General features: G+C 41.9%; 1 protein-coding gene across 1 annotated transcript; it reads right to left on the minus strand.

Annotated features, from left to right (window-relative positions):
• Positions 1–2,657: 2,657 nt before the first annotated feature.
• Cnih1 (cornichon family AMPA receptor auxiliary protein 1) lies at positions 2,658–15,510 on the minus strand. The gene is made up of 5 exons (XM_031361744.1): positions 15,312–15,510; positions 11,421–11,489; positions 7,448–7,560; positions 6,038–6,181; positions 2,658–3,540 (listed from the first exon to the last, which is right to left on the minus strand). Exons 1-5 carry the CDS (start codon positions 15,390–15,392, stop codon positions 3,513–3,515), a joined length of 435 nt encoding a protein of 144 aa, XP_031217604.1. The 5' UTR covers positions 15,393–15,510; the 3' UTR covers positions 2,658–3,512.
• Between the last annotated feature and the right edge of the window lie 1,235 nt (positions 15,511–16,745).

Here is a 16,745-nt window from a genome sequence, read left to right on the forward strand (position 1 = left end):
TCTACCTGCCTCTGCCTCCCAAGTGCCGATAAAGGCATACGCCACCATTCCCAGCCAGCTTCTAGAAGTTAGGATTCTTTTTTTTTTTTTTTTGGTTTTTCAAGACAGGGTTTCTCTGTATAGCCCTGGCTGTCCTGGAGCTCACCCTTTAGACCAGGCTGACCTCGAACTCAGAAATCCGCCTATCTCTGCCTCCCAAGTGCTGGGATTAAAGGCGTGCACCACCACGCCCAGTAAAGTTAGGATTCTTATGAGAATACTAAGAAAGATAGGAGAATCACACTCCACTACTATCTAATGTTTAATCCAGGGACTCACATCAATCACAAACATTTGGAGGCTTTGTTTAAGTACAGGCTACAATTATAGACTGGCCTTCACAATTCTGCTATAACAATTTTAAAATCACAATACCTGTTAAGTTTTAGGTAGTCACTGAAATTGGCATTAACAAATGTCTTTGTGTGGACATGTATACAATGTATATGGAAACCAGAGGTTCCTCAAGACCTGTCCACTGTGCTTTTTGAGATAAGGGTCTCATTTGCTAGAGCTTGCCAAGTAGGGTAGACTCTGCTGTCTCCAACTCTCCAGCACTGGGATTACAAATATACATGAGATGTTTGTGTGGGTCTAAGTACTAAATTCAGGTTCTCATGCTGACAGGGCAAGCACTCTACTGACAGGAATCCCTCCACACCAGCAAATCCCCGCCACTCCCTTCCAGTATAAAGCTTACTCATGAGTACTTATGGAAGAAACACACTTCATACTCAAATCAAACTGGGTTTTTAAAGTATGTACCTCTCAGTTCCCACTGCAAGTGTCTGTTAATCTACTACAATCAAAAACGCTTGACTAAAATTTTAAAATCAAGCATACAGGAAAACCTTTAATTATTCACAACATGGAGATATAGTATTAGTCCTGAAACACACTTATGTACTGAAGTTCAAAGAAGTACAGTGCAAACAATGTAAGAGAAGTATTTTCTCTGCCCAAACTATATGATATACCTGAAGCAATGCAGGCAGAGAAGGCAGTCAATACAAGGACCTGGCCTTGTTCACATCAATCCTAGTTGCATTTGAAATCGGCACAGACTACACAGACTCAACCACCACCCATCAACTACACAGGCAGTGTCTGAGGCACATTTTATTAAATATGCAAAAGCAAAATGAGCACGCTCTAAGGAATAGAGCAAGGCTAAGTGGGGAGTTTTCTTTGGACAGTGGTATAGCACCAACAAGCTTAGGTTTTAACAAACCATGAACTACATAGGTAACTATATTTCACGATTTTCCATGTTTTTTAAGTTTTAGCATCTATTCAGTCATCCATTTAAGAAACCCTCATTACCAGAATACATAAGCACAATCAAACACATCTGTATAGTGGCAATGACATCTGGGAGACAGCCATTCTTCTGCATGTCTTCTACAATGTGTATCAAGAAAATGAACGCAGAACAAACCCCTCGAACTACCTCAGACGCACTGCCTTGTGGCTAATACTTTCCAAAAGTAAATGAAATAAGCAGCTGTTATATACTCCTTTCAGACACTAGGTGGAGATACCTGAATTTTAGTCAAAGTAAATGACAATACGAAATCAAGTCCAGCAACAGAACACCTTTCTCTCTAGGCATCACTCTGGGAGGTTGTTCAAAACCATGGCCTATGTGACACTACTAATAGACACTTTTTAACTGCTGGTGTGGTTGCAAATCAATTGGTTTGAGTAAAAGAGCTTAAAGTCACTTGAGACTAACATTAACTACATTATTCCAATGAGGATGAACACTTATGAACAAGCCTACTCAGTACAGCAGTAATTTTCTTTCCTTTGATTTTTCGAGACAGGGTTTCTCTGTATAGCCCTGGCTGTCCTGGAACTCACTCTGTAGACCAGGCTGGCCTCGAACTCAGAAATCCACCTGCCTCTGCCTCTCAAGTGCTGGGATTAAAGGAGTGTGCCACCACCGCCTGGCTTAAAATATCTTTTTCTTATGTAAATTTTTTTGCTTACAACCGACTTGATTACTGAGCTGTACATCTGTATATAAAGAAATGACAAATAATCTGAGGTACATACTTTTTAGGTAGAGCATTTGAATGGGCTGAATAAAGTGCTACAGTCATACCTACAATGTGAGCTTACCCTGCAGGAAGAGATACACAGATCATTAGTTGCTTGCCAGTAATTATAGTTTAATTATAGTAATTAAAAAGTACACATGCCAGCTGATGGTGGAGCTCACCTTTAATCTCAGCACTTGGGAGGCAGAAGCAAGCAGATCTCAGAGTTTGAGGCCAGCCTGGTAGCCAGGGCTACATAAAGAAACACTGTCTTAAAAAAGAAAAGAAGCCGGGTGTGGTGGTGCACGCCTTTAATCCCAGCACTTGGGAAGCAGGCAGGTGGATTTCTGAGTTCGAGGCCAGCCTGGTCTACAGAGTGAGTTCCAGGACAGCCAGGGCTACACAGAGAAACACTGTCTCGAAAAAAACAAAAAAAAAAAACAACAAAAAAAAAAGACAATATAATAATTTACTTCTAAAAATGACAATATTATGTGTTTTATTATAATGGATTGAGCAGGTTTGAGAAATAGCTGTTTGTAATCAATCATTGTAAACAATGCACGGCAAAGCATCTTCATTTCAGAGTTTTATTGTGTTGCACTGAAGGAACAGCGGGGCGGTTACACAGTTCTCTCATTCATTTTTGAAAATCTAAAGTACTTGCAAATTCTTAATACCTTGACCACTGGATTATAACAGTAAGCATTAATATAACCAATTTCTTAGTAAATAATGTCTTACAAATAAAAACCCATTTAGAATAGCTTTAAATGCATTCTTTACAGGTAATTCAGCATGTTTATATCACTTAGGCTTAAGAATTAAAGCAAGTGTATTACGCTGATGGAATGAGGGAGACCCCTCTCATGCAATACATAGGGATAATATTCAAGTCGACAGGGACCAGATCCCACTCTTCTTACTGTCATGTCCATATATAATCATCTACAGTGATAAGTGGGGAACCTACGATGTTCCCCATGAGTCAGATATACATTTTCAGTTCACCAGAAGCACCTCATATCTACAGCTAATTTATATTTAGATGGCATTTCAACAAAACCAAAATGAGCCCAAGTCCTTTAAACAAAGCTTCCAACGGGCTGAGGGCAGGCAGTAATTAATGCAACCACTCGGAGGGTTGTGGCTGTTCCTTAAGAGTGCAAGTTCAACCTGTCAACACCAGAGGTAATCATTTTATATTAATTTATACGTAATTCCTTTTAAATTCTTTATCCAAGTAGAACATATGAAAACAGTCTTTCCACAAGCAAAAAATGTGGAAACATTTGAAAAATAAGAAGTCATTTTTTAAAGTAACTGATCAGATTCCATAGGCTACTCCTGGAAACAGGACCTTGCTGGATAGAATCCCTTCATTGGTGGCGTGTTGCATGCACTTAACTGGACCGATTCTTCTGTATTGTTCTAAGAGCTCACCAGAACATAGATCATGCTGAAATGAAGAGAGAAGCTGTTAATTCCAATACCCCTCATTACAACAAATCATATAGCCCTCATACAGCCACTTTACACAGCCAGCTCAAACATGCTATCAGCGTCACAGGAAGACCACTGACACCTTGATAGTGATTTTTGACTAGCACGGATACCGGCCTGCGGCCCCTATTTCTTTTCCAGTTTTAGCAAGCAGAATAGTGCAGCTGAACACTCAGTTGAAAACCAGAGCTCACAGAAGCAATCCAAACTCCACTCAGGAGCAGCAACCTAATCACAGAAGGGAGCTCCTCCAGAGATGCAGTCCGTGCCACAGCTATCATGAGCATGACATCACTCAGCTTGCCAAGCAGCCTCAGGAGGCCGGTGCTGTCACTGATCCTATTTTATGCAAGGGAATGGTCAAAGGAGGACCATCCCAATCACACCCTACTAAATAGCTCTAGGTACCAGAAATGGGGACAGCAAAAAGTGTACAACACCCCCAGGGCAGTAAATGTAAGATTTAGGCTCACAAAGTGCCAAGGACCATCCTATATCAACAGTGACATTATATAGGACATCCTATATCAACAGGCACCGGGAGGAGCCAGGAGAGAGGAAACATGACCAAAACATAGTGCATGGAATTCTCAGAAAATTAAAAAAAAAAAAAAAAAAAAAAAAAAAAAAGCAAAAGATAGAGGCACAGGGGATGATGCAAAGTGCACACTCTTATCTCCAAACAAAGCTAAGAGCTGAGCACATGTGGACACATGGACAATTTTAAAACAAAAAGAGCTTCATGCCTTCATGTCCTGGTGAACATTCCCCACAAATGTGCATCTTCAATGCAATTATTTACACAGGTTTGCTCTTTCAGAAGTATATCTTAAATGCTTACTACATTCCAGCAGTATCTACAAGTTAGCTAAAAAAAACTAAGAACATGAAAATCAGGAAGAAACTGAAAAACAGAATTTCACCACTCAAAACCTAGGCACAGCTGAGATGGTGTAGCCTGAGAGGTGAGCGTCACAACCAAAAAGGCAGACCCTATTAACTACATATCTTCATCTCTAGGTGCACAGAAGACAGCTTCATAACACAAACTTCATTTGTCCTTGACTATAATGGAAACCAGGATAATATAGAGACAAATGTGAATAAAAGCTTAATTATTTCATTTTAAAATGGCTAATTTTTAAGATTTTTATTGTTTTATGTGTCTGGGTGTTTTGCCTGCATGTTTGTCTGTATACCACATGTGTATAGCACCCTCAAAAGCCAGAAGAAAGCATTGAATCCCCTGGAACTGGAGCTACGAGGGCTGTGAACCTCCATGTGGGTGCTGAGAACCAAGTGGGTCCTCGGGAAGCAGATGCCAGGACCCTAACTGCTGAGCGATCTCTCCTGCCCCAGTATAATTAAAATTAAAAAAAAAAAAAAAAAACAAAAAAAAAACTTGAAAATGAAAAGGAGAGACCTCTGCAGTACACTCTCCCTGCACTATACAGGGCCCCATGCCAGTCTGCTGCTGTTTTGATTTGTCTGACATAGGGTACTCTGAAGCAAAAGAAGAAAAGTACAAAACTGGCTCAGGCCGTCTGCAAGCTCCTGGGCCCTCCTGACTAGACCCTGAGCAAACCTTTCCTAGCTTCATGCACACTCACCTGAATACTTTCCGTTGCTGTTCCTGAGATAGGGTCACTACGTAAGGCTCAAGCAGTTTCTTGCCTCTGCCATGTGCCCATACCTGGTGCATCTGGTTTTATGTGCTACACCTAGAACACTGGTTCACAAGTACTACACTTTTGCCACACAAGGTCATTTGGCAACACCTAAAAACATCTATGGTTTGTCTTGACTGGGAAGGTTTAGGGGTGCCACTAGAATCTTGTGGGTAAAGGTCTGAGGTGCTGCTGAACCCCACAACCTATAAAAGTATCATACAAGAAAGAATGGTCCAGTCCAGGGCACCTACAGTACAGAAGCTGAGAAAACCTTAAAGAGGGGAAATGAGACCAGCACCCTGGGACCCAGGGCCACCTTGTTCATCTCATTCAGATCAAGCAAGCCAGAAAATCAAGGGCAGGCCACATAGTTTATTTAAAAAACAAAAAACAAAAAACAAAAAACCAACACCATACAGTGAGCAGCTGCACACTATCTGGAAAGATGATAAAGTCACTTAAAATCTATCTAACTATTAACTCCAAATATGATATGTAATACACTTTTACAAACTCATGCAACCCTGTCCTCTCAATACCACTGCATCGTGGGAACAGGCTATTCTTCACCAACAGTGTGTCTGCAAGGAGGAACAAGTACCCTGCCCCACTTCCTGACACTGGCTTCATGCTACCTGCTGGCCAGACGTATGTCTGTCTGGGGGCCTGCTGGCTCCCTGCCATCACTTTCCCCATTTAAGACACCAAGATACTCTGCAAGGTGCTCAAGTCCGTACAAAGCACAAAGCCGAAGCACGCCTTCACTTCACATTTCAAACTTACCCGTATAGGTAGTAAAAAAACGCTAGAAGGTAAAATGCTAGTTTGCACCATCCTTCCTTCTGACAGTAGGCTAGAATGTCTGCATTCATGATGGTTGTCGGGTCATAGAGGCCGGGGCCGCTCATCACTGGTCTACTCATATACCTGAAACAGACATAGTCATTAGCATATGGGAAGGGTAATGGCCTTCAAGTGGGAGGGGTCTTTCTTGTCCAGCATTTGCTACACAGAGCAGGGCTCCTGACACAAGGTATACCTGTTCTTGCAGATACAACAATTTCTTACTTTTACCATCTTAATCTTAAAACTAAAGACTATAAGAATGTCTTTACAGACATAAAGACCACAAATGGTCTCTTAGATTTCAGAAATCCAGTAAAAACAGGAACAACTGTAAAAGAGAACTCAGGTGTTTTCTTGCTTCCTTCCTTTCAGATTGACTTTTATGTGTATGACTGTGTTGCTGGCATGTATGCATGTGTACCATATACACGCAGTGCCCATAGAGGCCAGAAGATAGCATCAGATCCTGTGAAACACACCGTTGTAAGTCACCATGTGGGTACTAGGAACTGAACCCAGGTCTTCTAGAAAAACAGCTGGCGTTCTTAATGCTGGGCCATCTCTCCAGCCCGAGGTGTTTTAACATTTTATCTCAACTTACCTTCACATGCCCAGAAGTATCGGGCCCTGGCCCAGAGGCCCCAAGTGCTCATCCTTCCCCTGCATTGCCTCCCTTCCCTCCCTACCATGAGTACAGTTTTTCTGAAAAGGTTCATTCAGTTACAGACACAACAGCACTTAACATCAAAATATTCCTTAACGTATTTTCTAAAAGAGAGAGATGAGATTCTTACATACCCATTTAAAACAAAGCTTTCAACTTACGGAGAAGGAGAGTAAATCTCTATGTGGGTCAGACATTAACTATATAAACCTATGTAATCTTGTTCTCTCTATGAAGTAGCTAAATGCTTTAAAAGTATAAAGTGAGCATGAAAAAGAGACACGCTGCACATCTTGATCTATACGAAGTTTAAAATGGGCAAAAGGCATGGAGGTAACAACTTGATACTGGGCTCAGAAAATGTTCTGAGGGCTGGGAGGGCTCTATCTTAATCTGTGTGAATTTATATGTACGTGTGTGCAGAAATTTCACTTGGATGTAAATTCACTTGGCTGTACACATCAACTTGTGTGTGGAACTGTGACTAAGGTTCTCTGAGGAATAATGAAGTCCTGCAAGGGCACTGAGAGCTCCCTGCTTACTGACCTGAGCTGAGTCAGGTAACTTTGAAAGTCAAGTAACTTTCAACCTTCATGGAGACACACAGTATCAATGATGACTGTATCAACCTCACAAATTAGAATTTAATTAAGGAAGTATTTTTAAGTGCATTTAAATATTACCTCCAAATATGGTATGCCAAAAGGGGCATATTGAGGCCCAGGGTAAGCCACTCTGCTGCACAGAGAAACATGACACAGAAGAAAGCATGGATGAGGTACTCTGGAAGCACAAGCTGGAAGGAAACACAGGCCATTATCACAGTGCTCAGAGGGCAGCTGCTCATCTGCAAAGCAAGTGGCAACCAAGTTTTCATTTAAAAAATCACTGTTTTCTTAGAACCCGAAATCAAAGATGCTACTGAGTGTTATCTCCACATTTGGCTTTTTACCAAAAGTATGATTATAAGCAAACTGGCAGGAGGAAAGGAAGTTTTCACTAGAAAAATAAGATGAGAAATTTAAAACTCAAATTCTTAGAGCAGCAAATTAAATTGCGATTACCATCCAGATTGTTTAATTACTTGTAGGTAAAGTAGAATGCTTGTATTTCCATCACTCAGTAATAATAATTCAAAAATGAAATAACCTGAGCACATGCAACATGATACAAAAAAAAAATCCATAAAACAATCTCCCATTTACAAATTTATGTGTTTTTAAGCCATTAGCAAAACCAAGAATGCTACATGTACAATATTTAGCGAGTCACATCACCTCCCCCAAGCTGTTCAATGGAAGCCAACCAGCCAACATCTCAGCACAGCTGGGGAGGACACTCAGGCACACAATGCAAGAGAGACACACTTTCTGCAATGTAGGAGGGAAAAGTCGCAAGCATAACCATGAAAGGACTTGCCAGGTTCCAGAGTTCCCATTATTACATTGCCTTTGGTTCCCTATGCCTGCCTATCCACAAAATATGCTACATGGCAGGAGACCAGCAGAACCTCAAAACTCAGAAGAAAAAAAGAATAAGTAGTGAGGAAAATTAATTCAAATGACATACATGCATTTATAAAATGAAGACTTAATGACCTGTTTTAAATAATTTTTATTCTAAATGGCTCAGTCTAATCTAATGTGTTAGAAAATAAAACATTAAAACTGATGACAATTCTAGCCAAAATCCCTAAGTCACAGAAGCAAAGCCCAATTTATCAACTGGCTTCACAGCAGGTTAAAACACTGTGAATCAGGTCCTTCCTAAGACTAGAAGCAGCCAGATCACCCTGCATGCTAAGCCTCTTGAGAAACTCCCAAACTACTTCTCCAGTGCAAAACCATGCGGCCAACTAACCTTCCCCAGCTCTGGAAATCAAACCCACCGCCACGCATTCTAGAGCCAAGCACTCTTCCACTGAGCTCATCCCCAACCCAGTATCAACATTTTAATGAATATTATTTTAAATAAATATCTAGTAGAGCTAAGTCACTATTTTCTACAAATTTAAGCAATATGATAATTAAGATAAGTTCCACATATGCATAAATATACATGATGTAGACATGTACGATTTAATTTAAGGTCAAATTTTTATCAAAAGGACATCTTTGAAACTCTTAACTACAACTAGAATAGACCAGAAAAGCATGCACCACAATCTCCCCTGGAACTTCCACAATGTCTGTGTAAATGATAGTACGCTGCTTCAAACACTGACAAGCCTTCTTCAGCTCTAAAGCCCGAGACCTACCAAAATCAACTGCTTTGCAATTGCACTCAGTCTGAGGTGAGAGGAGAAACTTGAGACTCACTCTGCCCCAAGGCTCCTAAGTTGTCCGTAGAGAGAGCACTACCATAGGCCTTGCAGCTTCTACTCCTTCTGCTCCTCAGAAAGGTCCAGAAACACTCATTATGTGCTTCTCTCCAAAATCAGAGCTTTGCTACTCTTCTTTTCTTTTTTTTTGGAAATAGGGTTTCCCTGTGTAGCCTTGGCTGTTGGTTGTCCTAGAACTTTACTCTGTGGACAAAGCTGGCCTTCAACTCATATTGACCTGCCTCTGTCTCCCAAGTGCTAGGATTAAAGGCGTGTGCCACCACCACCTGGCTAAAATCAGAGCTTTTCAATCATTCAATTACCACAAAATTCATTCTATTTACAACCCAAAGGTCATATAAAGCCTAGTATCTAGAAAAAAAATACCTCATACAAAACATGGCTGAAATGATTAGTAATGAACCATGAAAAACTATATTCCCTTATTAAGTTTACATTTTTAAAAAATACTTGTCTTCCCCCATACTTTGGCAGAACTGTAAAACAAATTTCAATAGGGAAAACTGTCAGATGCACTGCTCTTCAGCCAATCATCGGCACCCTCTCCACATCCAGCTCCCAGGACTGTAACAACTACCTCCCCTCCTGGAGCTGCAGGCTGCTCAAGCACTGGTCTTTTCTCAGTATGAATTTCTTTCCATTAAGAAAAGCCAAAAATCACACACTATCTGCCACAATAAAATGTCTTCTTAAAGTTAAATAAATTAGGAAAACACCATTTAAATGTCAAAAATCAGGCTATCTAGCTTATAGCTATGGTCTCTGCCTTAACCTCTGACATTAGCCATGGTCCTCATTCAGCACCTGGACCTCATAGAGCAACTCAACCTAGTGTCCTACTCATGGGACTAACTATCCAAGTACCTAAGTAAACACCTCCAGGGGAAATGCTTCTGTGCAGAGCCTAGCCCCCAGAGACATGCTCATGAGAGTCTAGCTATAACCTCATCACTTCAATATCTGATATGACAAACTGCCAGAGAACACAGAGTACTATTTATTAACAACTTAAAAGATCCCAGCTTCTGACTTGACAACTGGTTTTAATGATGTTCTACAATGAACACCTGTTACTTTCCAACCACAAACCATCTTCTCATTAACTTCCTACAAGCAGAGAGGCCAGTGTATGGAAACTTTTGGCTGCCCCTACACAGCCTTACTGTAAAAGGTGTTAACATTCACCAGGGAAACAAGGATAAAGTAGCAAGCTAGCTTTGGGGGGCTTCTCCAAGTCAGAGTGTGAGGATGCAAGGGCCACGGTCTCCTCCAGTGCTGCAGTAGCTTTGAGGGTCAGCTGCTGCTTTCTAACCTGTTGCTTTATCTTTAGCTTCTGACCAATCAGGCAAAACCAAACCTACAACCAGAGAATACTCTTCCTTCAGATACTCAATATGTATTTAAAAATCAACCCAAGACAATGGAGCCACATTATCAATAAATCTACCACAGGCCAATATAAGACAGACCTGTTTTAGAAATAGACTAGGAATAACCACATAGACATCTGTATACAAACTGCTAGCTACAAAATTCTGGCATCTTGAGAGCAAAAGATAGCATCTCCACAAACAAGATTCCAAGATGCAAGCGCAGAGTTGAAACAAAGGCTGAGCGAGCAGCTGCGCACCAACCCTGTTTCCACCAGACACACCCCAAAGCTGAAACCGGATACGGCAGCTAGGTCCACACTCCAGTCCATGTGTCCAAGTCACGGGCTAAGAATGATTTCCCTACTATTAACGTCATTTTACATTGACCAACTTTCAAACATTGTGCTAAGTAATTTAATACAGATGTGCCTATGGCTGCTACACACACACAAAAAAAAAATGCATAAGCATTTAACAGCTTTCCCTACTTGACTGGGCCAGCAAGCAAACATTTGCATAAAATGTGAAATTTCATGAAATCATAAACCTCAACAGGCATATGAACAAGCACACTGAGCAGAACAATACAGAGACGAATGCCCTAGCCCTCCCCGCCAGATGAGGTGGCATTAAAACATTCAACTAAAGCAGTACACACCTTTAGTGCAATTTTGACTCTTTTAATCTTTTTGACCTTTTCAACTGTCTTTGGCCGACAATGTAAAAAGCAGATTGGAAGAATGTTAGTATGACAGCTGACAAGATCTCTGGCAGATTAATAACACAACAGTCAAGTGTGACAGGAAAGAGAACTTTATTCTGCCTACTTCAAAACATTCAGATATATCATGCTACCGAGAACACTGGCCTTTTCTAAGTTACATCAAGTTAAAAGCAAATAGGGTTTTAAAATCTAAAGATGAAAGCGATGTTATAACTTACAGGATTCAGGGTATTACACTGGTCTATAGGGTTCTTGTAATCAGTCTTCAGCTCATCAAATGCTATGATCTAAAATAGAATTAGAACAGTTAGGACCACTCACTTTAATAGAAAGCAGCAACAAGCCTGCCTAGCCATCAAAACATTACTAAACAAAGGTGTAACAACATTTCAGCACCAATTTACACAGTAACTCAAATGTGCTAAAAAGAATTAGAATCAGACCTGAAGACATGTCATCAGGAACACACCATTGCCTACATCATGACTACATCATTACTAGGTCCTCCCCACCCACCATGACCTTAACTGCAGTTTACCCAATGCTTCCGGGCAAGCTGCTTTCTCTCTATGACATGAGCTTTTCCTACTCATATATCTAGTTATGCAAGGTTTTCTTCATCCTGAACCCCACTTCCTACAGCACTCCTTGTGTAGCTGTTCCCGTTTTCTTGGGCAGAGATTACTGTATACCTGTGTGCATCTCTTCTCCTGTAACCTGCCAGTATGGCATCTCTCACTCTGAATGCTGTATCTGCATGCGTGTTTCTCTGCCCAGTGGAGAGTGTGGCCTCAGGGAGAAAGACCACTGTCTGTGCAGCCCTCTTCTGTGGCTCAGTCTCCTGGGACTCTAGGGTGGACTCAAACAATTCAATTTATGCCAACTACACACACTGATAAAGCTGAGTTTGTCCATGCGTCTAGGAGCACATGATTTTAATCCTAAGTGTCTCAGTACACAGACCTGCAAGGTTAAAATGACTTTAGAATCAAAGGCGGGGATTCGAACCACCGGCAACATTAACTCAGGTGTCAGGAGTCAAGGCAGAAGGATTGTGGGGACCTTCAGTTGGTGTTGCCAGTCACACCCACCTCTCTTGTCTTTAGATGTGTGCTACTAGAGCACTCCTCACTGTCACAATCAATAGCCGCCTATTTCTAGCTTTCATTGTGCTCACTTCTCAGTTCAAGTTCTCGGTTGTAGAAGAGCACAGGTTTCTCTTACTCTCTAGAAATGTATAAGATACACACCTTCTAACACTCTGTGCTAAAACCTCTAAACAGGAATAGGAGATAAAAATAAGTGATATTAAAATGTAACACCCAAGGATGCCGGGAGGTTGAGAAGGGGTGGCATGGGAGGAGATGGAGGAAGAAAAAGGAGTGGAGGGAAATGATGCAATCACATCTTAATTTTTAAAATGCAAAAAAAAATTAATTACTTGAAAAACTAAAACTTAAAAAAAAAAAAAAATCAAAGCCCCCTTGCTCAACCAGAGGCTACACCAGCCGCCAGCACTGGAGTGTCTGCTGCCAGTAGAACTGAAGCTCTGAGGAAATCCCCAGGGATTCCATCAACAGCAGAAATGGGGCTTCAAACCAGGTGTGGAGTCAGCTAGACAATTTACACCATTTCTTTTCACTTGCCTAAAAATGATCTTTTACAGCTTACAGCTCACACATGGAGGAGGAGGAACAAGGAGTACAGTGAGGCACAGGAAAGTCCCCGCCCACCAGTTTCCATGTGACTTTTTTTTAAATTAATCATTCCATTCATTTATATCTCAAATGATATATATATATATCAGTCTATTATTTCTAGGATTGCAAAAATAAAATCATCTCAAGTTAAATAAAAAGATTAAAAAATCTAATATTCACAGCAGCAAAGATTTTATTCTGTAAAATAAGGGTCTAAAATGTTAATTAATGTACAGCACATTATTGAACAAAAGGGAGCTTTTAAAAATAGAAAAAACACTAGTCTAAAAATTTTTAATGTACAGAACTCAACAAAAAAGGATTTCCTTTGTCACTGATTTCTAACACAATAAATGTTAAAAGTATAAAGATATAGTTTGAAGGAGATAAGCTTTCATCAGTTATGAATATTAACAGTTATATCACACCATATGGGATACATTCCTATGTCTACTTTAGTAGCAGAAATTCAAGACAAGAAACATAACAGCAATGCTGTATTTAGCAGGTAATTTTGACTCAAATACATAGCAAATTAACATACTGCCATCTTTGAAGGCAGGACTTCAAATAACTCAGAATCAGGAATTCAGGACTTCCAGAGATCCTGTCACCATGTCCCCAGTGCTGGGATCACATTTACACCCATGCCCAGTTTATGTTGAGATTTATGCAGAACTAAAAAGTGTAGATTTTGTGCAAGTTAGGCAGGTAAGTGCCAAGAGAGCACATCCCTAGTCAAAACGAGCTTTTAAGACAGAACAGTTTCTTTGAGTTGGTTCCTAGAGATCTTTTGAGTAAAAAGAATGCTGAATAGGTTTCTAATAATGTACAACAGGCATATATTTAAAATTATTTCCCCAAAAGCACAGTAATTATCCAAACTAAGGAATCCCTAAACCTAAAAGCTCTCCACTGATCTGTGGTACAACTTTCTTTAAACCTATAACAGGACTTAAAATTATCTATTTCACCTGGACATATTCCTTTCTAATAAAATTACCCACTTTTTTAAAAATTGCAGGTGTTTCTTAAACCAAACAAAGAATGTGGAAAATGTGGGGAAGTGGCCAACTCTCTTCCATTAATCTCCACCATCCCAGAGGACATTTATAAAAAGAGCAAATGACTTAAAGATACATTTACAGGTGGAAAGGAGCCAGACACTTTAGCTTCATCAAAAGCAACGGTGGGGCCAGCTCACAATTCTAAGCTATCATCTTTCCGTTCTTCCACCAAAGAGCAGAAGATGCTCTTCTAATCTTTGGTTACAACTAATGAGCATTGTGAAGTAGCAGTTATTTCTGCCGGTGAACACCGGACCCCAGCATTCCCCATCCACGGGCAAACAGGCTCTAAATACAATCACACTGCTTAGCAGGAGGGATCCATGGAGTATCACTCTACTTCTGAGACTTCTGCAACCGTTTAATCACGCACAGGATGGTGATGAAGCCTGACTGAGTATTTATTTACATGAGGCTGAACCCACCCCATCATTCAAATTATGCCATTATTCCAGAAAGTACTGGGAGGGTAGAAACAAATGAGCTCAACTTTTGAAGATTGCTGATCTCCAGTGAGCTCTTTCAGTGGTGCTAAGCGGTAGAGATACTCAAAATCTGTCTCAAATAGAACTGTCACCAGGGCCAGAGCACAGTAAGAATGTATGTCCACCCTGCAAGGGCATATGACGAGCCGAAGGTTTCTGAGGATTTTCAATTTCAAATTAAAACTCCCTCTACTAAATCAAGCAGCCCAGACCACAGAGGTGGCTTGGGAGGCTGTCTCCTGAAAAGATCTCGCGATCCAAGTATGACTTAAGGGGAAAACTTGGAGATGTGGCCAACAAAGTAATCAATCCAAGCTGCCTCAAAGTTCACCAGGAACTCGTTTCCGAATCACGGTGTTCTTACTAGAAGCTCGCCCCATGGAGTGCTGCAAAGCAGAATTGGAAATGCAGCTAAAGTAGCTTATAACTATCCGATTTTGGCCCTGCTCCGAGGAAGCTTTAAAAGGCAATCGGTAATTCAAGGATAAAAATTAGGAAAACTTCACGCCGAGAGTCGCCGCTCGGTGCGCACTGGGCATCCTCCGAGATGGGGGACGCGGACCACTCGTCCTCGCGGGCCCGATGTAGACAGGGAGCCGCCCGCCTGCCCGCCCCGCCCAGCCCTGCTCCTGAATAGCGGAGCGCGGCCTGGGCCCGCACGCGGCGGCGTGGACACCGGGACTACGCACGCCAGGCCCTCCGGACCCCTGGCCCGAGAGCGCGCAGCGTCCACGGCCCTAGCAGCCCGGCCACGTCCTGGCGCGCGCTGGCAGCCGGGGCCCCGCGCAGCCCCGGGCCTGGAGCTGCAAGAGGCTGCGCCGTCGCTCACCCTCTTTCCCCCTGCCCCTGCTACTCACGTGCCAGATGGCGAAGAAGATGAGCGCGGCGGTGAGCAGCAGCGCCAGCATATAGCAGAAGGCCGCGAAAGTGAACGCCATGGCCGGGGAGGAGCTGCCGGGCGCGCCGGGGCCAGCGGAGAAAGGCGGCGCACGGCCCTCTGGGTAAAACCATTCACTTCCCCCGGCCTCTGCCTCCACCGCCGCCCGGGCCTCCTCCCGGCGCGCCTGCGCAGAGAGCCTCCTACGCGAGCGCCCCCTGATGGTCGGAGTTTGCGTAGCTCTTCTGTTGTCCGCACAGTTGATTTGTCCTTCATTCTGTAGTTTACTCTTTGAATAGCCATTCAATGAACGTCTAGTTTGTCCCAGAGACTAGTCTTCTGTTTGAAATGCAAAAGTAGATTTAAAAATCCTATTGAAAGGATTTAATCTACTGCCAGAAACGAGCGACTAAATAACGCTGTTACAACTCTGTAAACTGGTACTTGTGCATGCTATGAAAGGTCAAAGAAGGGCACCCAGCCATCCTGGAAGCTAATCTGAGGCTTCCATGTTAAGAGCAGGGAAAAAGAAGGGAATGCTGGTAATACAGGAAAATGGCTCGAATGAGCAAAGGGCAGAGGTGGAAAGGGAAAAAGAAAAGGGAAACCTTGTGTTTTGGGTGCAACCGGCAATGGATCTGTTAGTGGAACTCGGGTGACAGAGCAGCAAAAAATGCTCAGTCTGGGAGCTCAGGTTTACACCCAGGTGCCCGGCTTTTCAAACTTTTTTTGCTTATCACAAAATTTCAAAGATTTTGTTTTTCTCATTGTAACCCCGTAACATCATAAAGACCACAGATTAGAAACGTAATGGTGGAGAAAAAGAAACAAAACTAAAGTAAAATTTAAGTAAAATTTCTACAAAACAGTTTCACTTTTAATGCTGACTGCAATCTACAAAACCAGTTCACCACCTGCTAGCTGCTGCTGATGATGATGGAAGGAAAACTCTTAAAGGCTTTTAAGCAAGAAAGATGCGATAAATTTGCATTGAAATGTGCTCACCCTCGCAGACTGTGTAGAGTGGTTTAGAGGGTTATGTCCAGCCTGTCTGAGACTTTCTGCAGAGACTTTTGCTCTACTGGAATACAAACAACATAGCAGCCACTGGCTACTTGTGGATACAAAGTGGGCACAATGGCTAAGGAATTGAACTTTAAATTCTGCATCACTTTAGTGGATTAACATTTATGTTAAAGTTATATTTATTGTGTGAGCCACACCCACTGCTTTGTGGTGAGTGGAAGAAGCCCTGAATCAGTGAGGTTCTGGAAGAAAGTGTGCTACTGGCATAGGCACTAACGCCTCAGATCCATGGGAAAATGGCAAATGCCACTACACCCCAGGTTTAAGGAAATGGCAAAATCTCTCTCTAGTCTGTGTGGATTTTATCTCCATCATTGCCCCACCCCAC

This window comes from Mastomys coucha, unplaced genomic scaffold (assembly GCF_008632895.1).
Source record: "Mastomys coucha isolate ucsf_1 unplaced genomic scaffold, UCSF_Mcou_1 pScaffold9, whole genome shotgun sequence".
In the NCBI taxonomy this organism is placed as follows: domain Eukaryota; kingdom Metazoa; phylum Chordata; class Mammalia; order Rodentia; family Muridae; genus Mastomys; species Mastomys coucha.